The sequence below is a fragment of the Aspergillus ochraceoroseus genome (genome assembly GCF_002846915.1).
Source record: "Aspergillus ochraceoroseus IBT 24754 chromosome Unknown P175scaffold_6, whole genome shotgun sequence".
NCBI lineage: Eukaryota > Fungi > Ascomycota > Eurotiomycetes > Eurotiales > Aspergillaceae > Aspergillus > Aspergillus ochraceoroseus.
The window spans coordinates 1,181,177-1,206,559 of NW_024468481.1; the positions used below are offsets into that span (position 1 = coordinate 1,181,177).

General features: G+C 52.6%; 14 protein-coding genes across 14 annotated transcripts; 8 read left to right on the forward strand and 6 right to left on the reverse strand.

Moving 5' to 3' along the window:
• Nucleotides 1-12: 12 nt before the first annotated feature.
• Nucleotides 13-962, forward strand: P175DRAFT_0301065 (Erg28 family protein). Its single transcript, XM_040892814.1, has 3 exons — nucleotides 13-132; nucleotides 237-401; nucleotides 482-962. The coding sequence occupies exons 2-3, from the start codon at nucleotides 339-341 to the stop codon at nucleotides 842-844; spliced, it is 426 nt and encodes a 141-aa protein (XP_040750807.1). The 5' UTR covers nucleotides 13-132; nucleotides 237-338; the 3' UTR covers nucleotides 845-962.
• P175DRAFT_0502956 (UDP-glucose:hexose-1-phosphate uridylyltransferase) lies at nucleotides 735-2,591 on the reverse strand. Its single transcript, XM_040897515.1, has 4 exons — nucleotides 2,311-2,591; nucleotides 2,035-2,219; nucleotides 1,210-1,975; nucleotides 735-1,162 (listed from the first exon to the last, which is right to left on the reverse strand). The coding sequence occupies exons 1-4, from the start codon at nucleotides 2,409-2,411 to the stop codon at nucleotides 1,060-1,062; spliced, it is 1,155 nt and encodes a 384-aa protein (XP_040750808.1). The 5' UTR covers nucleotides 2,412-2,591; the 3' UTR covers nucleotides 735-1,059.
• A 354-nt stretch (nucleotides 2,592-2,945) lies between these two features.
• On the forward strand, nucleotides 2,946-3,964 carry P175DRAFT_0510680 (F-box protein; the record flags this gene model as incomplete). The annotated part of the gene is made up of 3 exons (XM_040898531.1): nucleotides 2,946-2,990; nucleotides 3,049-3,808; nucleotides 3,861-3,964. The coding sequence occupies 3 exons, from the start codon at nucleotides 2,946-2,948 to the stop codon at nucleotides 3,962-3,964; spliced, it is 909 nt and encodes a 302-aa protein (XP_040750809.1).
• Nucleotides 3,965-4,223: 259 nt separating this feature from the next.
• P175DRAFT_0558981 (glycosyltransferase family 1 protein) lies at nucleotides 4,224-6,391 on the forward strand. The gene is made up of 3 exons (XM_040900885.1): nucleotides 4,224-4,877; nucleotides 4,949-5,590; nucleotides 5,702-6,391. The coding sequence occupies exons 1-3, from the start codon at nucleotides 4,333-4,335 to the stop codon at nucleotides 5,970-5,972; spliced, it is 1,458 nt and encodes a 485-aa protein (XP_040750810.1). The 5' UTR covers nucleotides 4,224-4,332; the 3' UTR covers nucleotides 5,973-6,391.
• Nucleotides 6,392-6,418: 27 nt separating this feature from the next.
• Nucleotides 6,419-7,563, forward strand: P175DRAFT_0502959 (NAD(P)-dependent oxidoreductase). Its single transcript, XM_040897516.1, has one exon. It carries the CDS (start codon nucleotides 6,454-6,456, stop codon nucleotides 7,348-7,350), a length of 897 nt encoding a protein of 298 aa, XP_040750811.1. The 5' UTR covers nucleotides 6,419-6,453; the 3' UTR covers nucleotides 7,351-7,563.
• A 288-nt stretch (nucleotides 7,564-7,851) lies between these two features.
• P175DRAFT_0533857 (uncharacterized protein) lies at nucleotides 7,852-8,153 on the forward strand (the record flags this gene model as incomplete). Its single annotated transcript, XM_040900085.1, has 2 exons — nucleotides 7,852-7,920; nucleotides 8,034-8,153. The coding sequence occupies 2 exons, from the start codon at nucleotides 7,852-7,854 to the stop codon at nucleotides 8,151-8,153; spliced, it is 189 nt and encodes a 62-aa protein (XP_040750812.1).
• A 336-nt stretch (nucleotides 8,154-8,489) lies between these two features.
• Nucleotides 8,490-10,314, reverse strand: P175DRAFT_0441407 (CoA-binding protein; the record flags this gene model as incomplete). Its single annotated transcript, XM_040894073.1, has 3 exons — nucleotides 8,490-9,573; nucleotides 9,848-10,166; nucleotides 10,230-10,314. 3 exons carry the CDS (start codon nucleotides 10,312-10,314, stop codon nucleotides 8,490-8,492), a joined length of 1,488 nt encoding a protein of 495 aa, XP_040750813.1.
• Nucleotides 10,315-10,450: 136 nt separating this feature from the next.
• On the forward strand, nucleotides 10,451-13,348 carry P175DRAFT_0502961 (Rad4 family protein). The gene has a single exon (XM_040897517.1). The coding sequence runs from the start codon at nucleotides 10,575-10,577 to the stop codon at nucleotides 13,272-13,274; it is 2,700 nt and encodes an 899-aa protein (XP_040750814.1). The 5' UTR covers nucleotides 10,451-10,574; the 3' UTR covers nucleotides 13,275-13,348.
• Nucleotides 13,349-13,630: 282 nt separating this feature from the next.
• On the reverse strand, nucleotides 13,631-15,645 carry P175DRAFT_0482771 (uncharacterized protein; the record flags this gene model as incomplete). Its single annotated transcript, XM_040895502.1, has 3 exons — nucleotides 15,597-15,645; nucleotides 15,290-15,531; nucleotides 13,631-15,214 (listed from the first exon to the last, which is right to left on the reverse strand). The coding sequence occupies exons 2-3, from the start codon at nucleotides 15,524-15,526 to the stop codon at nucleotides 13,631-13,633; spliced, it is 1,821 nt and encodes a 606-aa protein (XP_040750815.1). The 5' UTR covers nucleotides 15,527-15,531; nucleotides 15,597-15,645.
• A 109-nt stretch (nucleotides 15,646-15,754) lies between these two features.
• P175DRAFT_0482775 (HD domain-containing protein) lies at nucleotides 15,755-16,763 on the forward strand. Its single transcript, XM_040895503.1, has 2 exons — nucleotides 15,755-15,894; nucleotides 15,966-16,763. The coding sequence occupies exons 1-2, from the start codon at nucleotides 15,846-15,848 to the stop codon at nucleotides 16,610-16,612; spliced, it is 696 nt and encodes a 231-aa protein (XP_040750816.1). The 5' UTR covers nucleotides 15,755-15,845; the 3' UTR covers nucleotides 16,613-16,763.
• A 2-nt stretch (nucleotides 16,764-16,765) lies between these two features.
• On the reverse strand, nucleotides 16,766-17,469 carry P175DRAFT_0482776 (HIT family protein; the record flags this gene model as incomplete). The annotated part of the gene is made up of 2 exons (XM_040895504.1): nucleotides 16,766-17,319; nucleotides 17,407-17,469. 2 exons carry the CDS (start codon nucleotides 17,467-17,469, stop codon nucleotides 16,867-16,869), a joined length of 516 nt encoding a protein of 171 aa, XP_040750817.1. The 3' UTR covers nucleotides 16,766-16,866.
• Nucleotides 17,470-17,621: 152 nt separating this feature from the next.
• Nucleotides 17,622-19,412, reverse strand: P175DRAFT_0502965 (Mob1 family protein). The gene is made up of 2 exons (XM_040897518.1): nucleotides 19,083-19,412; nucleotides 17,622-18,969 (listed from the first exon to the last, which is right to left on the reverse strand). The coding sequence occupies exons 1-2, from the start codon at nucleotides 19,314-19,316 to the stop codon at nucleotides 17,770-17,772; spliced, it is 1,434 nt and encodes a 477-aa protein (XP_040750818.1). The 5' UTR covers nucleotides 19,317-19,412; the 3' UTR covers nucleotides 17,622-17,769.
• Nucleotides 19,413-19,581: 169 nt separating this feature from the next.
• On the forward strand, nucleotides 19,582-21,513 carry P175DRAFT_0558990 (CobW family GTP-binding protein). Its single transcript, XM_040900886.1, has 6 exons — nucleotides 19,582-19,778; nucleotides 19,864-19,947; nucleotides 20,002-20,013; nucleotides 20,075-20,171; nucleotides 20,282-20,801; nucleotides 20,913-21,513. Exons 1-6 carry the CDS (start codon nucleotides 19,649-19,651, stop codon nucleotides 21,270-21,272), a joined length of 1,203 nt encoding a protein of 400 aa, XP_040750819.1. The 5' UTR covers nucleotides 19,582-19,648; the 3' UTR covers nucleotides 21,273-21,513.
• A 337-nt stretch (nucleotides 21,514-21,850) lies between these two features.
• On the reverse strand, nucleotides 21,851-24,862 carry P175DRAFT_0517703 (uncharacterized protein; the record flags this gene model as incomplete). The annotated part of the gene is made up of 2 exons (XM_040898996.1): nucleotides 21,851-22,789; nucleotides 22,943-24,862. The coding sequence occupies 2 exons, from the start codon at nucleotides 24,860-24,862 to the stop codon at nucleotides 22,067-22,069; spliced, it is 2,643 nt and encodes an 880-aa protein (XP_040750820.1). The 3' UTR covers nucleotides 21,851-22,066.
• Between the last annotated feature and the right edge of the window lie 521 nt (nucleotides 24,863-25,383).

Consider the following 25,383-nt stretch of genomic DNA (forward strand, 5'->3'; position numbering starts at 1 on the left):
TATCAGCTTTGCTACAAACACGCGGAAGAGTTACATTGTTACTAATTTAGGTATTTCTACCTAATTCCAGTTGATCAACTCTAGGAATTTCTAGAGACTTCAACTGTATATGCTCAAGGCAGTGTGAGAAACGTAAGAAATTATGTCCCAGGGCCTGTCACTCCGTAGTCTCGTGATAGGTTAAATCTCCGGATTATATAGTTGATACGCGCCGGGACACCACCTAACCTAAATAGGAATAGCAACAACATATCCCTATATAGAGAGTCGAGACTCGGTTTCCAATTCCACAGGGACCATACCACGCTAAGTGCTAAGTCTCTCTTACTATCAACAGCATGGACAGCATTCTCTCCTATTTCCCCCCCTTTGAAGGGCTCCTCCCGAAATGGCTTTTCCTCGTATGTCATCAGCATCCCCTTACACACGCCAAGAATGATTGATTTCGGTTCCGCCCGCTAATACCTATCCTATCTCTCAGGTCTCCGTCATCTCCGCCGCAAATAGCGTGCAGGCGTACATCTCCGACTCCTACGCCGCCCAGCTCTACAATGCCCGCTCCGCCGATGGCCGCCCATACACCAATCCGCTCTCCTCGCGCACCTTCGGCACTTGGACCTTCCTCTCCGCCGTGGTGCGCATGACGGCCGCCTACAACATCACAACGCCCGTGTCGTATGATCTGGCCGCGTGGTCGTTTGGTCTTGCGCTGGCGCATTTCGTCGGCGAGTGGTTGGGGTTTGGGACCGCGCGGCTCCAGGGCCGGTTTGTGAGTCCGTTGATTGTTGCGTCGGGGAGTTTGGCGTGGATGTTGTCGCAGCGCGAGGCGTATTTGGGGGCTTAGCTAACCAGGTTGGGTTTGTGGGTTTCTTATCAAATTTCTTTTTGAGTAAAGGGTTGTACATTATTCGATTTTTTCTTTCTTTCTTTCTTTCTTTCTTTCCCTTGTCTAGCTAGGCTTTTCTCAATTCTTCGGCTTTCGCTTTCTTTTGACCATCTACTTGAGCGACGTTTGTGGACATTGTAGATTACTAGTACCGGAATTTATTGTTGGCTTCTCTAACTGTTCAACTTCCGGTATAGCTCTCCTCCGCAACTCCTTAACCGTGCGGCCGCCTGCTCTGGGGTAATGTCGCGTTGTGGCTCAGCCATCATTTCGTAACTATAGTTGTTAAAACATCATCAGAGAGAGAGAGAGAAGAAACTTACCCAACTAGGAACTTGCGGACCGTCGCGCTGCGCAACAACGGGGGGTAAAAGTGCAAATGCAAATACGAGGATTCGATTTCCTCCTCGGTTCCCTCGAGTGGTGCTTGGTGAATGCCCATGCTGTAAGGGAAATGCGTCTCGAACAGATTGTCATAGCGCCGGGTGACTTCCGCAATCGCCTCCGCGAGCTGTATCTTCTCGGTCGCATTGAGGTCGACCAGCGCACGCTTGTGCATCTTGCTGACAATCATCGTTTCAAAGGGCCAAACGGCCCACCAAGGACACACCACCAAAAACGCCTCGTTCTCAAACACCACACGCTCCTGCTTTTTGCTTTCCAACGCAGCGTAGGCCTCGAGCATGTGTTTCCCGCCGTGTTCCTTGCGGTACTTCTTCAGTTGCTCGAGCTCAGCTGCTGGTTCCTCGGGGAGGGAGCTGGTTGTCCAGATCTGACCATGAGGGTGAGGGTTGGAGCAGCCCATCGCAGCTCCCTTGTTCTCGAATATTTGCATATAACGGTATTGTTCCTTGGGCTTTGACAGGCTTGCGACGGGGGAATTGGCGGCAGGGGTAAGAGTGGAGGCCACAGCCGCCAGCGGGGAGTTGGGCGACAGGTATGAAGCATAGATCTCAGTCCAAGAATCAATGACAGGGGCAATCTCAGCCGGGGACAGGTCCGCCAGGGTGAGGTTGTGAGCAGCGGAAAAGGTCAGGACGAAGCATTTTCCGGTCACGGAGTCGGCTCTGAGAAAAAAGGATTCCACATCTAACCACGTCCTAATTAGATTGTTTGTTGCTCCTCTCGGACAGTTCATCAAGTCATACCGTCTCCAGACTCAGGGTGGTAGGCAGCCTGCTCCTCCTTGACGGCGCTGTAATCGTTCACAAAAACAAAGGTCTTGTCGTACTTGGGGTTTTGATCTCCTTGCGCACGTTGGTTTCCCGGGCACAGATAGCACGCCGGGTCGTAGGCAGGCAAGGTTGTCTTGGAGGGGCTCTCCTGTGCTCCTCTGTTTGCGGTGTAAGCTTTAACCCTTTCAACGTACGAGATCGCATACATGCATGCCAGCCATTTCAAAGAAAGTCGGAATATGGACTTACTGCCAGGGGCGCTTGGTTCGGTGGGGAGAGACAAGGACGTAAGACCCACGGAGAGGGTTATACCTCCGGTGGGAGATGTCATCGAGAACGCTTTCCACCATGATCAATCAAGCGCGTAGATTAACCCAGAGAAAGATGATCCCAGCACGGGGGTAGAAAGTACAAGTTGTAGAAGGAATAAATGAGGAAAGGGAAGATTTTATACAACCAGGATCTCTTTATCCAACGGACGGTCAAGCCGCGGGGTACCGAAGGAATTGTACGGGGAACTGCTAGGATCGGGTAATTTCAGGGGAATTCTCCCGGTTGTTTCTATCCGACCTTGTTTACCAAATCCCCAACATCTATATGTCGATATGACCGAGATATAGATACAATAGAGGTAACAGATAATATTTTCTTTGTGGTGTTTGTCGACTCAGGCCGCGACTTATTGAGGCTTTTGAGAGTCTGACGTCATGGTGCCTTAGGAAGCTGGCGCGCTGCTATCTCTACAGAAACTGTTAGGATTCGCATCTCAGGAACTCTGGATGGTTGCTCAATCTAAGGATATGAGTCCTCCCTAGTGTTTCTCATCAAAAGTCAAGGAGTTGGTTTACTTCTTACCCCCCTCTCGTTGACCATCAGCCATGACCATGGACCCCTCTCCATCGCTCCATCTCTACTCGCTTCCAAATGAGGTACGCGATATTTGTCTTCTTCGTATAAAATCCCCCAAATCTAAGTTACGATGACCAGGTATTCGTCCAAATTCTATCTCCTTTCTCCGCCCGCGAACTCCTCGGCTTGTCAACCGTCTCCCATCGATTCCACGCCCTCGTCCTGCGCCTCCTACACTACCGACTTTTAGTATCAGCGTCTCTCAAGGAATACAGACTCATCCTGGAATGTTTCCATCCCACCTCCAAACTCACTGAGCCTCACGTCTTTTGCAAATACCTTGGCACAGATGGGCTAAGTGACAAATACCAAGGGGAAGGGTCGCTCTACGAGAATGTCGACACTGCGCAAAAGCTAGGCCGGCTAAGCTCATTATACTCGAGATTCCAGCCCGTGATGACAGCCGAGGAAAGCCCTAATGGAGCTGGATCGACTGCAGTCCCAGAAGTCAATGAGGGGATCCCAAATGCGGATGCGCGGGCTGTGAAACGTCCGGTCAACCTAGAAAGCTTTGAAGATTTTTCTCAGCTATGCGTGGTGGTAAATGTGGTCAAAGTCAAACCAGGCAGTGCCCGTCTTCTGAGTGTTGTTGACGTCGAGGACGGTGTAATTAGGATATTCCGAGACTGGCTGAAGGACAACGCAACCCCTGCACAGGGTTCTGCGCGTAATAACCCTTTAGAGGAACGAAACGACCAACAACTCCTCTGGGTGAATCAAAGCCAGAACGTCGGGTTGAAATTACGCGTCCGAGAAGTATCTAGACTGAATCAATCCTTTCCCATTCTGGTCCACCGTGATGAAGAGACTTTGGCTAGCTATGAAATATATATAGACGGTAAATTTTCTCCTCGTCTTCTTACTTTGGATGCTGATCAAACATGAACTAGAATTACATGTTCGTACCACTCGTCTACTGCTAACCTTGGAAAAGGCCCTGCAGGATGAGCAGAATTATCCTAAAGCAGTTGTCTTTACTAGGCAGATGGGGTGAATCCTATGTGTTGCAGTAGAGTACAGGTACTGAAGTGAAAGAAAGTATTTAAGCCCTTGTGTTCACTTGGAGAGATTTTATATAGTATTAAATATATCTTATATAAAGTTCCTGTCAACATTCACTCTTCTAGCCTATAATCTATTATTATTTAAGATTCTTCAGTGATTAATACTGTTGTTCTTACTGAAAGGATTAATAGTTATAATCAGTTTGCTTCACTTTGATTATAAGGGTTCATTCACTGTACAAATAATCACTCAATCATTCTACTTCCATCTGCAGGATCAACACTCTTTCTACTCTTATTTTCCTTTTCTCCCTCCCTTCCCTTCCCTTCCCTTCCCTTCCATACACATCGCATAGCAATGGCGAAATCTAACATTCTGTTCCTTACCAACAGCGAGTTGGGCCAGGCGACAGTTTGCCTGGCTGTTGCCCATGAATTCCTCCTTCGTCCATCGTACAGCGTTCACATTGCCTCCTTCTCCCCTTTGCAACCAGCTGTCTCGCGGTTGAATGTCCGCACACTCACCCTGGCGTCGTCCGCTGCGAGCACAGCAACCTTCCATACGATCCCCGGAAGATCCATGATAAATGTATTGATCGGAAGCGGAGCCTATCAGAACTCCTTCAGCACCCACCAAATTGGGTTTCACGGTGCTCTGAAAACCTACTCCACACTACCTCGATATCTGGCACCATGGACGGGGGCGGAGTATATGGCCATCTACAAGAGCTGCGTAGATATCATCCAGGAGCTCCACCCGGTTATGGTCGTTGTGGATCCTCTTTTCGCGCAGGCTCTGGATGCATGCCGTACCCTCAAGTGTGCATACGTGCAGCTGGGTCCGAATACTCTCAAAGACCATGTGATTCAGCCTATGCTCGGCAATCTGTGGAAACTTCCAATGTATGTAAAGTACAGTCAGTGTCTTGGTATGGGCTGAATGTTAGAGTTAGTATTGACTGGATCTCAACTAGTTTGTGTTCTGGATACCCGTATCCCCTGCCCTGGCGCTTGATCCTGCCGAACGCCTATCTCGCGGTTAAGCTTGGGCAGGCCCTCAGCCGGTCCCCCATCCTCAAGGAGCTTAACGACACTCGTCATTCGCATGGGCTGAAGGGCGCGTACCCGACGTTAATGGGGACGTCTGAGGACAATACCACGCCGCGCTTGATTCCCTCTCGACCAGAGATAGACTTTCCAAGTTTCGTCCCCAAGAACTTCACCCTCTGTGGACCAATTCTTCTCCCCCATCGCCATATTGGTCGAGAAAACCCGGGTCTAGCGCAGTGGCTATCCCAGAGACCTACGGTCTTGATCAACATGGGGTCGATTGTATCGTTTAGCGTTGACCAGACCCAAGAGGTGGCAGCCGGTCTCCGCATCCTGCTGGACGCCAAACCCGATCTACAAGTTTTATGGAAACTAAAGCGCGATAACACGGACAAGGTTGGCGATTTCCTCGATTCAATCTTCGACGAAATCCGGGAGCCGATGATCAACGGGCGCGTCCGGATCGAGGAATGGCTCTCCGTTGAGCCCTCGTGTATTCTCCAGAGTGGCTATGTGTCATGCATGGTTCACCACGGAGGAGCCAACTCATATCATGAAGCTGTTCGGTGAGTCTTTTTCAGGAGGGATCTTTTCAGGAGGGAAGCTTAGAAATCAACGGGGGAAACGGAAACAAAACAAAAAAAAAAAGGGCATGCGTGACTAATTCGCTGCAATAGGGCTGGAGTTCCACAGATTGTGCTTCCTGTTTGGTTTGATACCTACGACTTCGCGGCTCGAGTGGAGTGGCTCGGAATTGGAGTCTGGGGCAGCAAGAAGAGCGCTCCCGTCGTCAATGGGGCGGAGCTAGGCCAGGCCCTGACGCATGTGCTTGCTAGTGAGTCATCGCTGGCGATTCAAGAGAAGGCCAAGTCGATTGCATTGGCGCTGGGGGAGACTGAAGGACGAGTAGTCGCGTGCGAGAAGATTCTTGAATTGATTGAAGGGTAAAGAAGATGGCAATGAGTTGAGTGTGCTCTGCGAGGGAGAGAGAGAGTTACCAAGCGCAACTCCGTGTGATAACTAGGAGATTCTTATTGACTGAATTGAACCGGTCCATACGGAGTATACAAGGCATGGAATGTATTCCGTAGTTCAACTAGTTGATGCTGAGCGAGCTCGGGGGAAATCGGCCTATAAAGTGTCCCATTGACGGATATGACGATAACATTGCGGGAAACCTCCGGTGAGATGTATAATATAGGCCCCAATCTGACTAAAGATGGGGTTGAAGTGATTCAAGAGGAGTGAGTATAAGAACCGGGGATTTCCGAGTTCTTTCTTCGTTGTTCGTCCATAAAATCACTTATCACTACATACAATGGCAACAGAAACAGTCGCTTGGATTGGTCTGGGAAACATCGGCCGGGTAAAACGCACACCGAAAAGCTTCAATTGAGAACCCCCCCCCAAACTGACGCAATCCCAGGGAATGAGCCGAAACATCGCTCTGAAAGGCCCCCAGCAAGCCCCAGTGATCCTCTACAACCGAACCACAGCCAAAGCCACGGCCTTTGCTGAAACCCTGAACGCCCAAACCGCCCACGCAGCCATTGCAGAGCCATCGCTACCCAAGCTGGTGCAGGACGCCTCCATCACCTTCATCTGCGTCGGGGACGACTCCGCCCTGGACCAGATCATCCACAGCATCACCGCAGACCAGGACGCCGATCTCACATCCAAGATCATCATCGACTGCTCGACCGTCCACCCCGACACGTCGCGCCGCACACATGCCGCGCTCGCCGCGCGCGGGGCGTCGTTCATCGCCTGCCCCGTGTTCGGGGCGCCCAACATGGCAGACGCCGGCCAGATGATCGTTGTCCCCGCGGGCGCCGCCGAGGCCGTGGCGCGCGTCCAGCCCTTCTTCGAGGGCGTGACTGCGAGAAAGACCCTCGACCTTGGCGAACGCGGCGCCCGCGACGTCGGCCTCGCCACCACGCTCAAGCTCATCGGGAACAGCTTCATCCTGAACACGGTCGAAACGGTCGCGGAGAGCTTGGTTGTCGCGGACAAGTCCGGCCTGGGCGCCGATAAGTTCCAGGAGTTCATGCACGCTTTCCTGCCGGGCCCGTTTGCCAAGTACGCCGACCGCATGTGCTCGGGCGACTACTATCAGCGGGAGGAGCCGCTGTTTGCGGTGGATTTGGCCCGCAAGGATGTGCGTCTGGCGGGCGAGATTGCTGAGAGAGCGGGCGTGACGCCACGGAGCTTGCAGGTGACAGATGGGTATTTGCAGCAGGTGAAGGCGGAGAAGGGCGTGAAGGGGGATATTGCGGGTGTGTATGGTGCTATTCGGAAGGAGTCTGGTCTTCCGTATGACAACTGAACAATCACATATACATATATATAGTTATATATATATATATATGATTTCAAGAGAGGTCTGCACCTTGTAGACGTATAGTCTACGTAGGGCATACATAGGACTACAACAACATACAGAGCTACAACCTCATCCTAGAGGCAAAGCGAGGAAAAGTAAAGAGTGTAACTATCAGAATCAAGACCCTTCTCAACCCCCCCCTTTTCCAATGTAAAACACATCTCCTATCCGAAGAATGCAGGGAGCCAGGAGAGAATGAAGGGCCCTCCACCCCCCTCCAGTAAGCATAGGCATGTCTCTCCCTCTCTCCCTCCCTGTCTCCCTCTCCATCTTCCCATATTAAACCATCCTCAAATCACCCAAAGACAAGAAGAAAAAAAAAAAAAAAAACAGACAAAACAAACGCGACTCAATCATCCCAGCCCCAAGTCTCGATAACCCTCTGCAACCAGAGCAAAGGAACCCACCTACCTCCTGAACTCGATAAAACCCTCCACTATCACAATGAAGTTCTCGTTCTCCGTGGCATTGCTTCCTATCTTTGTCGCTATTGGCGTGGCGGTGCCTGTCCCGGTATGGCTTTTCTCTTCTCGCGCATCTCCTGGGTCGGTCCTCTGCAGAGGGTTTCTGCCGTGGAGAAAATATACTATATCTATCTACCTGGAACTAGTGCTAACCATATATAGACTGCGAATGTCCCCCGGCAGCTTCAAGGCGCGGATCTGCCCAGCGCGTTGTCGGGGATGGGGGGTGTGACTGGGTTGCTAAGTGGTGTGAATCTCCCCTTGGTGGGCCGAAGCCAGTAAGAGAGAGAGGGAATGAGAATACGAAGGAGAATCAAGCAGATGTTTGTTTGTTTATATTCATATTGAGATATTGATAGTTCATGTTTGTATTCATTCTGTGTCTGTGTTTGGGGCTGGAGTTGATCGCTATGGTTATCATTTTGGTATAGGGGAAGTAAGAATAAAGTAGCGTGTGAGTGTCATGTCTCGTTGTCATCAGGTCATTAAAGTGGTAAATCATAACAACAACAGGAAAAAAAAAAAAAAAACAAATAAACCATAGTAGACATAGTTATCGTGTGTATCAAAAGTACCAAACAAAAAAAACAAGGAGGATACTGGAACCAGCCCTTTTCTTCAGTCTTCCATGTCGACATCATCTACCTCCACGCGCGTTCCAAGCGCTTGCTTCCCCTCTTGGATCATGGCTTGAAGCTGTCGATTCAACCGTCGGAGGCTAGCATCCTCTTCACGTTCCATGCGCCGTTTCTGCGCGAGGTAGCGTTGTGTTTCTGCCGATACAGGACTCTCTTGTGGCTTGGCGGGCGACGAGAAGGTCGACGGAGAATGTGGCACGAGCGCTCGCTTGGAAGGGGTTCGACGATGCACAACTCGGCCTCGAGGGCCGGCGCTTCGTCGCGCTCGAGGGCGACCGCAGGGGCTGGAGGCGGTAGTCGCCCCCTCGCGGGGCGACACCACAACCCAGCTTGTGTGAAGATCTTCCTCCTCATCGCGAGGGTATTCCCCTGGCACAGATACCGCCTCCTTCTCCGCAGAGGGATGGAATGTCGATGGCGATGACCCTCGACGAGTTTGCGGTGACTGGTGATAGGGGTCTGGAGGAGGTTGAGGAGGGTCGAGAGAGTAGCCTCGTCCTCCACCAGCGTAGAAACCGCGGAAGGGACCCGACCAGCAGAAATCCCAGACTTTCCCGACAACGTTGAGCACGGCACGACTCCATCGCAGAGGCCCAGCTGCCGTCAGCCTCTGGTCCGCGGGAACCTTCTCATCCACGCCGGATAATGGGGAGGCAGCGACCACGAGGGAAGGATCTTCCCGACGACAGCGCTTGCGACGGATGGCATCGGGTTCTCCGCCAGAGTCTGTCAGACTCGCATCGAGAGACGGATGCGGAAGCTCTCGATAGCGACTGGGACGGAGATAGTCGATGTCTTCGTGACGGTCATCCTCCCGGTCATCTAGGTCGGAGGAGAAGAGGTCATCAGGAGAGCGATGGAGGGTGTGGATGAGCCTAAATCTATTATACTCCGGCTCTGGGTAGGACCTCTTGCGATGCTGAGAGATGGAGATCGAGCGGTACAAAGCCGACGAGGCTGACGGGGTGGGAGGGACCTGGAAGAGACGAGAGGGAGCGCCGACAAGATCGAGATGAGGAGGGATGGGGGAATCGAGGAGGAAAGAAGAAGAGGAGGTCGGCATTCTTATTTATTTGGGTTATGAATTCATTTATTCGTAAAGGAGTGTGGCAGAGTAAAAGATGTCTGTCGTTTGGAGAGTTGAAGAGGAGAGAGAGAAAAAAAAAAAAAGGTCGGGGTTTCCTCTCAAAGCAGAAGAAAATGAGGAAATTCGGCCAAAATCCCAGCCACCAAAATATTACATCTCAACCACTTCCTTCTAGGTGGTCGCTTCTTTACAGTCTCTGACTCGCCCACTGTACTCCAGCAGCCTCTAATCCATCCTCCCCGTCTACTAACACGCACCAACCCTCTGACCCGCTGCCTCCATCCCCGGCGATTACCGCTTCGAAGTGCGACCGCGCATAGTCTAGCACCGCATCGTCAAAGGTCCCTGGTTGCAACCAGACGGCAGGAACTCCCACAGAATGAGCCTCCTGGAGAAGAGGAAGGGTGACTGCGGGAGGAGTCACCACTGATAGTGACGTCTGGGAGGGGGAGGCGAGGAGTCGAGGCGATGCGACCGTATCGTAGGAATGTGCAGACGACAGCTGGATCTCAGGCGTTCTAGGATTCAGAGGAGTCACCGGTAGAGAGTGCTGATGATACCAGGCCAAAACTGCCACAGTTAATTAGTTAGCGGTGTAGATGATCATTTGTAGCGCAGGGCTCTCTCTCATACTCTTGAAGCCAAACTTATGTGCGTCATTACTGGCTCCGGCGACGGCGAAGCGGGGGGACGAGAAGAAGCGTCCGACGGCGTCCATTGCAAAAGAAGAATGAATGATCTGAGAGAGAGAGAGAGAGAGAGAGAGTCGAGATCGAGGAACTGAAGTTGAGAGAGAAGAAAAAGAGCGAAAATCGCAGAGAGGGGCACGATTTGGATGAAGACAAAATGGGCCTTGAGTTTCGTCATCTCCAAATCTCGACTCTTCATTCTTGTCATCGCTTCAGCTGCATTCAATTCCACGTCCACCAGTCCTCTGATCTCCCATAACCTCCTTCGTCTTCTTTTCAACCTTGCTGGATGCCCCCTTTCATCCCGTCGAAACGGCTCTCCTCAGAGGAACCTCCCCCTCCCAAACGCCATGCCACCACTCCAGCTACATCCCTCTCCTCCCTAACTCCCATTTCCGACTCCTCGTTAACCCCCGTCCCTACCGGCAATAACGATTCTGGTAGCGAGGAACGGGACAATGACAAGAAGGACCCCGATTCTGAGGACTCCGGTTCTGAGGTCGAGTCCGATGGCGCGGACTCCGATGCAGTAGACTGGGAGGACGCTCTCCAACCCTCTGTTCCCGCCACTACCGTTGTCTCTCCGCAGGAGGATCTCGAATTGACCCTGGATCGGGATGAGGTGCACCTGGAAGACATCCTCCAGGGCCAGAAAGCGCCTTCAAAGATTGAACGCCAAATCCGAATCCAGATCCACCGCATGCATGTCCAGTGTCTACTCGTGCACAATGCCTTGCGAAACGACTGGGCTAACGATTCCAAGTGTCATGACATTCTCCAAAAGAACCTACCGGTGGCGATCCAGACGGAAGTTAAGAAATGGCGTCGCGCATCTGGTCTAGAGCCTGAAGAACCTCCCAAGGAGCCATCTAAGCAGAAGAAAAGGCTAGGGAAGCAGAACCAGCGGAAGGCCAAGTCTCAGCAACGCGACTGGGGGGGAAGCTCATCACGCCAGGAACCCGGGAAACCCGACCTGAGTAACGGTGATCCCCTGATTCACCTAATGCGCATCCTCGCCGCATATTGGAAGAAGAAATTCAAGATTACTGCCCCGGGACTTCGGAAATACGGGTACAGGCCCATGGCCCAACTACAGACTCAGATAGCATCCTTCAACCAAGAGACACATGATCCAGAACAGCATGGAGAAAGGGTTGCCAGCGTGGAAGAGTTCCGTCAAGCGGCTGAACGTATGGAAGGTTCGCGGGACCTTGGTGCTCAGCTCTTTACTGCACTCCTTCGCGCACTTGCCCTTGAAGCTCGCTTAGTTGCCAGTTTACAGCCTCTTGGGTTCGGATGGACCAAGGCAGATTCATATACTCCGTTAAAGTCGAACGAGGCTCCTAAGAAAACATCACAATCAACACCTCATTCAGATATAGGCGATAATGATCTAGCCAATAGTGGCGAGGAGGAGACCCCTGCCTCGCGCAAAACAACTCCGCATTATGATGATGACCTCCCTTTCCCCATTTACTGGACCGAGGTAGCATCTCCAGTGACACACCAGATTATCGCAGTGGATCCCCTGGTGCTTGCAAACCCCGTAGCAGCTACCCAAGAACTCCAATCGGCTTGGGAGCCCCGGGGTTCTAAAGCGGAAAAGGCCAAACAAGTGATCTGCTATGTGGTAGCGTATTCATCCGACAGGACCGCTAAAGAGGTTACCACGCGGTATCTCCGCCGAAGGACCTGGCCTGGCAAGACCAAGGGCTTTCGACTCGGAAAGAAAGGGACTGACGACGAATCTTCGGACTGGTTTCGCGCTCTCCTCCGCGTCTACGCACGACCAGCCAAGGAACGCACAGCTGTCGACACTTTCGAAGACACCAATGACCTAGTCCCCAACCAGCCCACAAAGAACAAGCCCACAACCGATACTGTAGACACTTTACAAAGTCTGCGCACATCCACCGAATTCGTCCTCGAGCGATTCCTCCGTCGCGAAGAAGCCCTTCGACCCGGCGCACAGCCCGTCCGCACCTTTATCCCCGGCGGGAAAACCAAGACCACGGCCAAAGGCAAAGCAAAGCCACCCCCCATTGACAAGGCCGAGAATGTCTACCGTCGCGCCGACGTCGTGAAATGCCAATCCGCCGAGAGCTGGCACAAAGAAGGCCGTCAACCCCGAGCCAACCAAACGCCACTGAAACGCGTCCCCATCCGGGCCGTGACTCTCCTCCGCAAGCGCGAAGTCGACGAACAAGCCCGTCTCACGGGCCAAAAACCCCTTCAGGGCCTGTACTCGCGCGAACAAACGGAGGAAATCATCCCACCCCCGATCCGCGACGGCGCCATCCCCAAAAACGAATACGGCAACATTGACTGCTTCGTTCCCCGCATGGTCCCGCGCGGCGCCGTGCATATCCCCTGGCCCGGCACCGCGCGCGTATGCAAAAGGCTCGGAATCGACTACGCCGAAGCCGTGACCGGGTTTGAATTCGGCTCGCAGATGGCCGTGCCCGTGATTGAGGGCGTCGTCGTGGCAGTCGAGCATAAGGATCTCGTCCAGGACGCCTGGCGCGCAGACCACGAGGAAAGGCTTCGGAAGGAACAGCGCAAAGCCGAGGCGCGCATCCTGCAGACTTGGCGGAAGTTTCTCTTCGGGTTGCGTATCGCCCAGCGCGTGCAGGAAGAGTATACAGTCGATGAAACCCATTACCTACCTGATCGCTATAATCCATTTACGAGTCGTTCGGTTCAAGCGCAGACACATCCGGTTGGTATACTACAGGAAGAAGAAGAAGAAGGAGAGAAGCAGCAGCAGCATACTGATCACGGTGGAGGTTTTCTTCTCGGGGGCCACGACGCCGATGACGGCGGCGGTCTTATAGTGGAGGAGAAGCAGCCCCTTGTCGTCCGACAGGTTGCTCCGACGGTTCAAATTGTCGATTCTTCGTCTGATTCCGCTGTTGAAGAGTCTGCCGAGGAGGTTTCGCCTCCTCCCCCTGCTAAGCGCAGACGCACTCGAAATACGAAATCGTTGTAGATTTATCCATATTGGTAGGGAGCTTAACTGGGAAAATAAAACTTTTTTTTTTTTTATACACCTGACGTCAAAACGAGTGCCTTCCCTAGGTTTTGAATATATATATATATATCTATATCTCTATATCGATCTATATCTATACGCGGGTTTTGACATCGAGTGAGATTCACATGGTTTTAAATACTCAACAGCGTTAATACAACGTACGGTACTCAGGTAATATGTTATTATGTATATGCGCTCTATTAAATACTTAGAGAGAGCATAGAGGGAAGAAATATCATTGATAATACGTAACCTCGCAATGTCCCGAAATGATCGTGTTCCTAGCTAGCGGGATAATAAAAAAGGCAGCGTCAAAACCTCATCGTCCTCCTCCTCCTGGAAGCCAGAGGCGATCCAACCCCAACCCCAGCCATATCCATGTCCATGTCCATGTCCTCAGCGGCTTCCGGATCAAGGTCGGCACTGAGATCAAAGTCCCCAATCGGACTAACATGCACAGCTGGAGAGGTAACGGGACTCAAGGCGATGCGCGGTCTGGATTTGAACACGCTCGCGTAGTCCGCTTGCTCGTCGAATAGCTCGTCGCGCGGGGTGGATGCTCGACTTGGGGAATCGGACAGCGGCGGATGGGCTGGTTTTGGAGGCGTGTCGAATTGGTTCACGGGGAAGGACATTCGGGACTGGCGAGGGCGTGGACGGGGGTGGTGGTGGTGGTGGTGGTGGTAGTGGTGCTCTCGCGGAGGGGGGACCAGAGACATAGACTTGCGGGTGCGCTCAACCAGAGTGTATCTGTTTCCCTGGGCATGCGTAGGATCGTCTATCGGAGAGTCTGGGAGGGTGGGTTCCCGTGGAAGGCTGGTTTCCTTCCTTGGTTCGAACCTGTCGAGTTCCTTGATAGATTCCGGGGCGTGGATTGTTGGGATTGGGCTTAATGGGTTGGGTACAGGCTCCAGCTCTACTTCGGGATCTTCTAGGCTAGGGGTAATCACCGGTGACTCTTGCGGGCGCTTTGGCGAGGGTCCATTAATCCGGTCCATTGCCTCGGAGATCGACTGTAGAAGCGCCTGGTGCTTGGTACTAGGAGCTGCTGCCCGGTCAACGGGTTGTCTGACTGCCCTGGAGATGCTGGCAACAGTCAATGTCTGGTGGTCTCGGAAGACCAGCGGGAGGGTCTGCTGGTTCGCCCCGGGAGCTGTTGAAGGTGACAGAGACTCTGAGCGCTTGAGAGAGGCGCCATACTGCCGCCACCGCTGTAACCTGGCCCGCTGTCGCAAGACACGAGACTCCAGGTCTATGACCAGGTCTGGACGGGATGCGGTAGCACGGAGGTCGTCGACGGTTGACTGTTTTGCCTGGGACCAGGCGCTGTCAAATGGGAGTTCCAAAAAGGCATCATGACCACTGTGAAGGCCTCCATACAGCAAAGCATCGGCCCACTCCACACTCCCCTGCCAGTTTGTCTTGGTCTCGCGGGCCAGTGCCTCTAGATCAGCGCTCTGGCCGACAGCGACCCGTTTATCGATCGGTGGGCGAGAGGCAAGCTCTTCCTTCTTCCGGTCTAAAAGCTGCGAGAATTTCTCGTGGGTGTCTCGCAGTCGATCGCGGTGTTCCCCCAAAGTGGCCAAGGAGGCCCGATGAGCAAGAATCAGGGGGAGTAGAAGCGTATACTCTTGAGGGGTCAGGCCGGAGGCCAGACAGAGATCCATAGCGGGAGTACGCTGTTTAGTGGCCTTCTTTCGCACTACAACAGTAGAAAACACGGCCAAGAGCTCGTCGAATTTCTCGCCTTTGCAGTCATCCAGCATGGACTTCCGCAGGATGGTCTCGCGGCCCAGATCGCCATTCTTTTTCAGGTCGGAGAGCACGCGGAACAAGGCAGCACGCAGGTTGACTGACTGCAGCGGCTCAAGGGGCGGGAAGAAGGGACGGAGTTTCTGCAAACAGCGCCCATATGTTCAGCCAACTTCATCGGTCACCGGCGATGGATTCAAGATTGGGGCTGCACCTACATCCCGGGCGGTGTCAGGGTCCCAGAGGGCCACCAGTTGATACAGAACCCATTCGATCGCCTTCATCCGCTGGCGTTGGTTCTGAGATGATGGAGAGAGAGTGCGCAGAGTAATAGCACCAGGCCCGTAGTCCTCTTGGTCGAGCTCTAATAGCTGGAGGTTGCGGAGGAGGACGGTCTGGGGAGACTGAGCCGGCCAATTTGGGGGTTTCGGACGGGGGGGTTTTGCGGATTGCATTTTGTCTAATTTGGTCAGTGAGAGGATCCATAAACAAAAGGAACTAAAGAACAGGCTGCTGCATATTTACCATGTATAGCGATGCAGATAGAGGCGCTGAAGCGGAAAAGAAGGTAAACAGAGCGGTGGGAGAGACAAGACAGCAACACGGGACGATGGAGATGGGCGACGATTCTTTCTTTTACTTCCTCCTCACCATCTCTCGGTTTCCTTTCCCTTCCCCCCCCCCCCTACTGAAACCTTTTAATCTCCTCTCGTTTTTCTCCTCCATCTACGACATTCTCCCACTCGATTCCCCTTTCCCATCTCTCTCTCTAAAATGGGCTCCGAAACCCCCTCCGAACCCCCCCTCTGGACCCCCCAGTCCGGTAAGTTCAAGCTCAACGCGCGAAGCCACTTCATTCTCTACTGTTGCTCACTAACTCCCTGGCTCCCTTAGTCCTGAGCTCTCTCCCCCACCCTCCAAATGAAAACTCCACCTCCCCGATCCCGTTCTTCCATCTCCTGGAGCGATTGAAGACCACCAAGCGCGAGGGATGGCGGCGCTTCGACATCAACAACGGCGAATCCATCTCCGACCACATGTACCGCATGTCGGTCATGACGATGCTCGCTCCCCCGTCTCTCGCTGCGCGCCTCAACCTGCTGCACTGCATGAAAATGGCCCTGGTGCACGACATGGCGGAGTCCCTCGTCGGTGACATCACCCCCAACGACCCCGTCCCCAAGAGCGAAAAAGCCCGTCGCGAAGCCGCAGTCATGGAGTATATTGCCAATTCGCTGCTGCGCGGTGTTCCCAGTGGAATTCTGGCCGGCGCCGACATCCTCGCTGTGTTCCAGGAGTACGAGGCGAACGAGACGCTCGAGGCGCAGTTCGTGCATGATGTCGACAAGATGGAGCTGCTGCTGCAGATGGTCGAGTACGAGCGGAGCTATGGGATTGATCTAGAGGAGTTTACGGGGGTCGCGAAGCGGGTGCATTTGCCGGAGATGAAGGAGTGGGCTGCGAGCGTGCTTGAGGAGCGCGAGGCGTTTTGGAAGAGCAAGAAGCAGACGACGGAAGCGGCGTCTACGGCTACGAATTGATGTGTGATGGCGAAACCTTGACAATGACCTTCTTTTTCTTTTTCTTTCTTTTTTTTTTTTCCTTTTTTTCTGCTCGGGAAGGGGTGGGGTTGTTCTCATTTCAGTATGTTCTATTCTAGAGGCGTTGGACAGTGAGTTATCGGGCATCATTAGATCATCATTCATAGATAGATAGTTAAGACGAGCAGTTAATCTACCCATCTATATATCCAAGTATCCATCCATCTACATTACCATCTAAAGCAAAAAAAAGCCTAATCCAAAGGCTCCCCCTCCATCTCCCCCGCCAACCGACAAGCCTCCTCCTCCATCTCCCGCATCTCCCTCGCCTTCCTCCCCAACTCATCAACCCTCAACGCGCCCCGGAAATTCCGCATCACGTCCCCCTCGCGCCCATCCAGCGCATCGTACACCGCATCCGTACGCGGCAGATCCGCTCTCCGCCGCGGAATGATATGCGCATGCACATGCGGCACGCTCTGGCCGGCATCCACGCCATCCTGGACCGCCACGTTGAGGCTCGTGGCGCCGTAGACGCGCTCGATCATGCGGCCGACCCGCCGCACCGTGAGGAAGAGGTCTGCGGTTTCCGAGGGGGTCAGGTCGGCGAGGCGGGCGACGATGCGGCGCGGCGAGACCAGGACGTGGCCTGGGAGAATGGGTTTCAGGTTCACGAGGGCGAAGCTTAGGGGGGTGAGATGGAAGACCTAGATTTATATTATATTATATATATATTAGAAATAGAAATAGAATTAGAATTAGAAGTTAGAAATAGGAATAGGAAGGGGGGGAACAACCTGGGAGGTGACGAGGAATGGACCGAAATGGATTGGGCTTCCTTTTAGTGGAAGGGCCATTTTGTGGGAAATGATATGGAACGAGTTGTATGGAAGATGAAGTAAAGTGAAGTAAAGGAAAGGAAAGGAAAGGAAAGTATTGTAGGTAATTACTACATCCGAGTGGAACTTATTAAACTCCTGATTAAACTTAAGCAAATTAAAGGAATCAACTCGCACAACAGGGTATCATTAGTCCGTTTATTATATTACATCAAGATCACATCTGAAAGTGCCACGCAACCAACAGCATATTACAATCGTCGTAGGATAACCACCATCTCGTCAACCGTGAAGATATCTCAGCTCAGGTTCATCGGTTTAGCGCGCGGTATCAGTCTCCTTGGCCGGCTCATCTTCGGTCACTTTCTCTGGCTCCGGCTGCATCTCCTGCTCGGGCTCCGGCTCTACTTCAGCCGCCGCCTGACCCTCTTCTGCAGGTGCTGCCTCCTCTGTTAGTGGCTCAGGCTCGCTTTCCGTTTGTTCGTCGGCACTCGGTGCAGTCTCACTGACTGAAGGAACCTCCTCTTCGGCGTCAACCTCCGCAACCGTAACCTGCGATTCGGCGGTGTCAACAACCGGGACGGCCGGTTCAGCGGGCGCACTGGGTTCCTCGCTCTCGGCGCTCTCAGCGCTCTGTCCCTCCGTAGGTGGCGGCGAAGGGGATTGCTTTTGAGGAGACCCGGGCTTGGCAGATTCCTCGAGGTCTTCCGCGCTGCTCTCGCTGATAGTTGTAACACGAGACCCAATCGAAGAGCTGGCCTTGTGGCGTCGCGTAGTAGCCGCGGTAACCGACGCAGGATCGACGGGATCCAAAGGCGGAAGCAGCGGTTCGCCCTCTTTGCGAAGAATCGTTAATCTGCGTCCATCCATCGGCTCCTGCGTCTGCTGGGGCGGAAGCGCCTCGTCCCCTTCGGCCTCAGGAGGCACAGTATAGTTATCCTCCGGAATCAGGTGATACATGTCGCACACCGTTTTAAAGAACATATAAAGCCCATCGTGCCCCTCGACCTGCCAGAAGACTTCCCGATGCTGGAACCATGCGTGGGCGAAGATGCGATAGAGCCGCCGGAAGATATTAGTCAGGTGCCTCAGGCCCGCCTGAGGCCCACCCCCAGACTCCGACCCAAGTGTGAGCCGGCTTGGAAAGTGTTTGGGGGACGTAAGGATGTTCGTAGCCCAGTCGAGTGTGTGGCAGCAGTAGTCAATGGCGCAGCAAGCCTTGGGGGGGTCGTGCACCGCACAAAGGTACTGCCATTCTGACGCGCGCATCTCCGGACATGTCTGGGAAGAGCAGGGAGGGGTTTCAGCGAAAAAGGCAATGATAAGGTTATTCACTTTCATCGTTAGAAATCGGCAGAGCTCGTATAACCAAAGCGACCGGTCGACGCCCTCGGGTGGCTCCGCGAGCTGGCGGGCAACCTCGCGCTGGATCGGCACCACTGTGTCATAGCCTTCGGGTCGAGTGTAATGGTTATAAAGCGCTTTCAGGTGTTCTTGGAGCTGAAACGGCGAATCGAGCTATCATTGAGAAACAATCGTGTCAGCGAGACGGGAGAAGGGGCGGGTTAGAGGCGGCTGGTTGGGCACCACCGGCTTCGGCGGCTTTGGCGTTGGTTGTTCCAACAACTCACCTGTGAAAGAGGAATTAACGGAGGACCAGCGGACATCTCGCTTGCCCGGGTTCCTGGGCGGATCCTCCGGGTCGGACCATTGTCTGCGCCCTGGGTAACACCCAAAAGCTGTTCTGCATCTGTGCCAAACGATTCCCCGACCGACGGCGACTGGGGTCCGATCTGTACCTCAGTAAACGGCGGCGGACTGGGGAGTCGCGGAGAACTGGACGGGGAGACCCCCGCGGCGGCCATAATGGAAAGGAGCCGGTGGGAGAAGGAAGCCGACGAGCGGCCGGGAACTAGACAGAGCAACGAAAAGAAAGCCCCTTGGAGAAGAAGGAGAAAAGACGGAGAGGAGAGACCAAGGGTCGCGTTGAGACACTAAGCTCGAAGCTAAACAGGTCAATCTGCCAGGCGGTGAGCACGGCTCCTGACCCGGACGAGCCCTAAACCCTACATTCCCCTCTTGGTAACGTCATCGAAGCTCCAGGTAACTAACTATACAACATATTTTATCTGTCGTTGGCAACACCAGGTTCGGCCCTTTTCTCTTTCTACATCTCTTTAGTCTACTTTTACTACTAATGTCTCTCAATATGGACGAGGAAGATGCTCCTCCTGATCTAGTGGACGTTTCCCAGCTCCCCGAAGATGAACTCCGGAGATTATCAGTGGACTCGCCGCCGCAGCGCGTGCCTATCACGCTGGTCACCGGTACGACAAGCGTTACTCTGGATCCCAGCGATGCAATTCATACGCTCTCCCATCCGGGCATCTTCTGATTCTGACTGTCTCCAAGGCTACCTGGGTGCGGGTAAAACCACCCTGCTCAACTATATCCTCACCGAAAAGCATGGCAAGAAGATTGCCGTGATCATGAACGGTAAGTCTCCGGCCCATTTACACTTACATGATCAGGTCTAATCAATAATTACAGAATTTGGAGACTGTCAGTGGGCTAGGTCCAGCAAGGCCAAATCAAGAGCAAGTTCGGCTAACTTCGTCGTAAGCAACCGACATCGAAAAGCCCTTGACAGTCAACCAAGATGGCCAAGAGGTAACCGAGTGGCTTGAAGTCGGAAATGGCTGTATCTGCTGTTCAGTCAAGTATGTCTATTCATCTCAATCCAACCCCCAAGTCAATTGAGGGGAAAAAAAAAAAAAAAAAAAAAAAAAAAAAAAGAATCAACCCTTCTAACCGCAGATCCTCCCGCCAGGGACTCTGGCGTAATGGCCATCGAGTCTCTAATGGAACGCCGCGGAACATTCGACTATATCTTACTTGAAACCACCGGCCTCGCTGACCCAGGCAATATCGCCCCTGTCTTCTGGGTCGACGATAACCTCGGCAGTTCGATATACCTCGACGGGATCGTTACCCTCGTCGACGCCAAAAACATCCTGCATTTGCTGGACGAGCCAACCCCCGAGGAAACCGTCTCTGCACATGAAAATGATAACAGCCATACACATGCGCATTCGGGACCCGTGTTATCCATGGCTCATATGCAGATTTCCCATGCGGACGTGATTATCCTTAACAAGGCAGATCTCGTTACTCCCGACGAACTCGAGCGCGTCCGCGACAGGATCTCTGCTATCAATAGTGCAGCTAAGATCCACGTTACGGACCATAGCCGCACGCCGCAAATCGAAGGGGTAGTTCTAGACTTGCATGCATATGATCATCTGGATAGTTTAGATTTTGGTCAGAAGGGACATAGCCATATTGACCCGGTGCGTTCCCTACCCAGTTCCCCTTCTGCGAGTATAAAGAGAATCCAAGAATGAAAAAAAAAAAAAAAAAAAAAAAAAAAGAATAAGACGGGTCTACTTACGCAGCGGCAGGCTATCTCAACCATCGCCATCACGCATCCTCAACTCTCACCCTTGCAAATCCCCCATGTAGATGAGTGGCTCCGCTCTGTTCTCTGGGACTCCAAGCTCCCAAATTCCGAGGATGGGTCGTCACCGCCAAGTGATTTCGATATTCACCGGCTAAAGGGTATACTCGCTCTCAATGATGGATCGAGTAGGATTATCCAGGCTGTGCGTGACGTTTTCGAGATCCGCGATGGGCAGCCAGCATCCACGCCGTCTAGTGAGGCCAAGACGCAATGCAAAATGGTGCTTATTGGAAGGGGTTTAGGACCAAATGCTCTACCATGGCAGCAGAACTTTGACGAATTCCTAGCACGTCATGAGTAGAGTCTCTTAATTGATGAGCCGACTTTTGATAAAAAAATGTTTAGGGTTATGACTTAAAGGCATCCATCTGTACATATGTATGAAGATACACAAATCAGATAATATCCAAATGGTCAGCGATGCTCTGAGGGACAGTCACGGTGGCCTTCGCATATCGGGTTGTTTGGTTGATGCCTAGCAGGGGCCAAGAGGTAACCAAATAAGCGCAAAAAGATCATTTCCAAATTAATACAGCCGCTGCTAAGAATAATACCGAGTCCAAATAATCAATGTACATTGAACGGTACCCAAAAGAAACATGGCGAGGGCAACCGAGGGAAAAAAGAAATCAGCCATCCGTCATGTATCGTCGAAAAATCGTAAGAAGAAAGAAAAGCAAAGACAAGGGGAAGCCAGATAAAGCCAAATGCATCGCGATAGGGACTGAAACGCAATCCAAACCCCTCGAAAGCTGGTACGATGTTGAAATATCCAGGGTAATGCAGTTAGAATGTAATCCAAATTTTATCGGAACAAGGCGAGACAATTATAACGAAAATGGACAAAAATAAAAGCAAAGAAAAAGAGATCCCAATAAGAAAAAAAAAAAAAAAAAAAAAAATCAATCTAACGCCAATGTTCGCCATCATATCCTGCTACCTTGTACTGAAGCAACGTCGAGATAGTAACTGTACAGCGCAAAATTTGCGCGTTGTCAAGGGCCAAGGGAAGTCCCTATGCCAAACGAATATAGAGCAATTATTGGTATCAAACTAGGAAGTGGTGTCGTAAATGTCAGGTCAGAGTATTCCAGGTCATATGGATGTCAAGGCGTTGTCCGTAAACGCCGGGTTGATGGGTAAGTGAGAATCGTTAAGATATGGGGTGTGTTCCTGTAGGGCAGGACGACGATATCCTAGCGATGAGTGAATACTTAACGGTATCAGGCTATCCACCGTGGTATCCAGTATTTTCTGGTCTGATAGAGTGGCGGCCGGATTAATAGGTAGCACGGATTGCAGTAGAGAAGACATAGATCCGGATGGTGCCTGTCTAGTCCAATCCTGGTCTTGAATCACGGCATGGCCGAGGTCGAGTACGGGATAATTATAGGTAGATTGGGTTGGTACAGATGACTCTGGGGAATCCTGGCCGCGAGCCGGATCGATGACTAGGTGATTGCTGGAAGGAGGCCTCAGATAGCAGGCGGGATGTCCACCAACACCAGCAAGCTCATCAGGTAGGGAATCCGCGTTGAATGGTAGTAGGTCCGCCGTTGGGACCGTTGACGAATCACGATAACGGGTGTCAACACTAGCGTCCAGGTCAATACCGTTCTCCTCATATTCCTGAGTCGTGTCCTCGGGGGGTCCTTGGGGGTCTTCTGGCGTGGCTGGGAGCGGGAACGCAGAGCCAGACGCTTCAACGGGTATCCCACTGTCCTGAGGTTGCTGGGTAGGCGGTAAAGTCTCAGAATGCATAATCTCTTCCCTGTGTGCACCGTTTGACAGGGTAGGCGCGGGTGCACATTCCCAGATCTCATCCGTGTTGGTCGGCGGTTCGCTCTCTGGAGAAATCGTCACCGGCTCCGTTCCTGGAGAAGGAGGTATCTGCTCGAAGTCGTTGTAGTTTTGTGGCGATTGTGTCTCTCCATTTCGTGGCAGATATGGGTTGTGCCCGAAACTAGTCACAGGTCTTCCTCGTGGGTACATAAAAGCTGTACGAGCATCATACCACGGCAGAGCGCCGTTATGTAGCCCTACCCCGAGACTTGTGTGTGTTGGCTGCACTCGGGGAGGTTGTTCAACCATTGACATCACGCGAGGAAAAAAGGTCAGCAGCTCCTTGGCAGAGAGGCGGTGTCGAGGGATGGGACTCAAGCAGATAGAAACTAGTCTTCGATAATAGTCCGGAATAGGGAAATCCTCATCTATCACAAATGGTCGGCGCTGCCGCTCCGGTTCGTCTTCCTCCATCGCCAGAGCCCATAGCGTCATCCCTAGCTGGAAGAGATCCGTCTTAACGCCGATATACATCGATATTCGCTGGTTGCTCTCAATCTTCGCTGCGATCTCCGGAGGCTCCCATCCCACCGGGCAGCCACGTCGGTTGATATCAATGATCTTGGCATCATCATTCGCATCCACCACAATATTCGACAAGGTAAAGTCACCTTGGACGTAGCCGGCCTCGTGAATCTCACAGAGACCTTGCACAATCTGTTTGGCCCAGCGCTCACGGCGTTCCCAAGCAATCGTGCCGCGATACTCATACAGAATGTCCACCAGCGCCCCTTTCTCGGCAAAGCTAATGAGCAGGCCCTTGACCACCTCTTCTCGATCATCAACCACAATTCCTTCGACCCTAATTACATTGGGGGTGCCATAGAGGGCGTGCAGCGCGTTGATCTCGTAGAGGAATTCGTCCACGGTATCGGGACCGGGGATTTCCTTCTTGATAAAGGCCCGGCCATCCAGTCTCACATTATATACAAAGCCCGACAAGTGCGTCTCGAAATGCAGGCGGCGTTCAGGAATCAAACGGGCTTCGGGCAAGTGTCCAATACAAGAAATTGGCGGGTAGGGGATGATTTCGTTCACGTCTTCGGTAACGTGCACATGCAGACGGCCATCGCGGGTCTCGAGCTTCAGGTTGGTCACGGTATCGTAAAATTGGATGTCGGGGAGCGACTCGCGGATGGACTCGTAGATTCGAGCACACTTGTCTCGCTGGTAGCGTAATTCCTTCAGATCGTGCTCTAATGAATCGGGCGGGGCGTCGCGGTAATCGCAGGAGATGGTCACCCGGCGCCATCGGTTGGGCGCTTCCGCATAAGTGACGAAAAATTTTTCTCGTTCCGAGCGGTCGCGGAAGTGCATGCTCAAGTTCAAAATCCACCGTTTCTCCAACTCCATGTCGAGAATGTCCGCGGGGGGCTCTTCGGGAACGTCCGTCACATGGGGGTATGGGTTCCATTCGGAGGGGATCTCGTTATCTTGCATGGGCTCCTCATTCGTCTCCGGGAGGTCGTCAACCGTGGATGCGTCAGGGTCGACGCGCCAGTGAACCTCGGGAGCGGACAATCTGGGGTCCACGACGGGCTGTGGGGACCTGGTCCGCTGCGCACTCAAGGTACGACGGTCGGCGGAGACGGCCCGTCTGGGCTCATTGTCAATAGGGGACAGACGGTCTCGACGCTCGGAATTCTGTCTTTTGAAGGTGGCGGATCGAGGTAGACTAACGCCTACCTTTCGCGAGAGTCGACGCGTGAGGTTATCGTGGGATTTGGAGTGGTTGCTGGGGTTGTGGTCGGGGGGAGTGCTGTTGCGGTTGAGATCATGAGTATGACTAGTACTATCCTTCCCACTCCCGTTGCTATGGCTGTGGCTATTGTTCCGCTTGGACCGATGATTTCCCGTGGGGGACGAGTCACCACTACTGGTGGGGGACCTGGACGAAAAATCTCGATCATCACGGCCCAGCCATTTCCGGAGACCAAGGCGATGCCACATGCTCTGCTTTGGCCGCGGCGGGTCGAGCTTTTCCGGGTCCAGCAACAGACCCAACGAGCTGGTCGGGCTACAGGAACTGTCAGCGATGGAGATGGCCATCCAGCAGGACCCGGGAGGTCAAGAAATTGGAAGTGAGGCGAGGAAGACGGACGACAGCGACTTCTTCTTGACGAGTTGAGGGGGCTGGGAGGGCGAAGGCCATAAGAAATGCAGCGGAATTTCTGATGGGCCGCGAAGATATGACTGGATATTGTAGGAGTAGTGAGTTTCAGAGGGAAAAAATCGGATCTGACTAAGGACGAAAAGAAAAGAAAAATAAAATAAAATAAAAATAAAAATAAAACTAGATAGGAAATCGAAATAAGGAGAGAAGAAGAAGAAGGGGAAAGAAACCAAGTACACCCCCTACTACAGAAGAGCAAACGAGGAACAGGAGGAGGAAACGCCAGACAAAAACGTAAACAAGACGGAAAAAAATAAAACTAAAAATAAAAATAAAAACAGCAGTCGAATCAATAGCAGGCAAATTAATGGATAATGGATCTTGACAGACCGACGAGGTTGAGAGTCGGTGAAGGAGGAGGGTTAAGTTGTTGTCGATGTCGTTGTCGTTGTCGCTG

Coding starts and splice junctions, on each gene's coding strand:
- P175DRAFT_0301065 (XM_040892814.1), top strand. CDS start 339: ATGGACAGCATTCTCTCCTATTTCCCCCCCTTTGAAGGGCTCCTCCCG. Junction 402..481: donor TCCCGAAATGGCTTTTCCTC/GTATGTCATCAG, acceptor CCTATCTCTCAG/GTCTCCGTCATCTCCGCCGC.
- P175DRAFT_0502956 (XM_040897515.1), bottom strand. CDS start 2,411: ATGGTGGAAAGCGTTCTCGATGACATCTCCCACCGGAGGTATAACCCT. Junction 2,220..2,310: donor CGAACCAAGCGCCCCTGGCA/GTAAGTCCATAT, acceptor CACCGCAAACAG/AGGAGCACAGGAGAGCCCCT. Junction 1,163..1,209: donor GTCCGCAAGTTCCTAGTTGG/GTAAGTTTCTTC, acceptor TAACAACTATAG/TTACGAAATGATGGCTGAGC.
- P175DRAFT_0558981 (XM_040900885.1), top strand. CDS start 4,333: ATGGCGAAATCTAACATTCTGTTCCTTACCAACAGCGAGTTGGGCCAG. Junction 4,878..4,948: donor AATCTGTGGAAACTTCCAAT/GTATGTAAAGTA, acceptor GATCTCAACTAG/TTTGTGTTCTGGATACCCGT. Junction 5,591..5,701: donor TCATATCATGAAGCTGTTCG/GTGAGTCTTTTT, acceptor TCGCTGCAATAG/GGCTGGAGTTCCACAGATTG.
- P175DRAFT_0502959 (XM_040897516.1), top strand. CDS start 6,454: ATGAGCCGAAACATCGCTCTGAAAGGCCCCCAGCAAGCCCCAGTGATC.
- P175DRAFT_0502961 (XM_040897517.1), top strand. CDS start 10,575: ATGCCCCCTTTCATCCCGTCGAAACGGCTCTCCTCAGAGGAACCTCCC.
- P175DRAFT_0482775 (XM_040895503.1), top strand. CDS start 15,846: ATGGGCTCCGAAACCCCCTCCGAACCCCCCCTCTGGACCCCCCAGTCC. Junction 15,895..15,965: donor CCTCTGGACCCCCCAGTCCG/GTAAGTTCAAGC, acceptor TGGCTCCCTTAG/TCCTGAGCTCTCTCCCCCAC.
- P175DRAFT_0502965 (XM_040897518.1), bottom strand. CDS start 19,316: ATGGCCGCCGCGGGGGTCTCCCCGTCCAGTTCTCCGCGACTCCCCAGT. Junction 18,970..19,082: donor CGTTAATTCCTCTTTCACAG/GTGAGTTGTTGG, acceptor TCTCAATGATAG/CTCGATTCGCCGTTTCAGCT.
- P175DRAFT_0558990 (XM_040900886.1), top strand. CDS start 19,649: ATGTCTCTCAATATGGACGAGGAAGATGCTCCTCCTGATCTAGTGGAC. Junction 19,779..19,863: donor GCCTATCACGCTGGTCACCG/GTACGACAAGCG, acceptor ACTGTCTCCAAG/GCTACCTGGGTGCGGGTAAA. Junction 20,172..20,281: donor TGTATCTGCTGTTCAGTCAA/GTATGTCTATTC, acceptor TCCTCCCGCCAG/GGACTCTGGCGTAATGGCCA.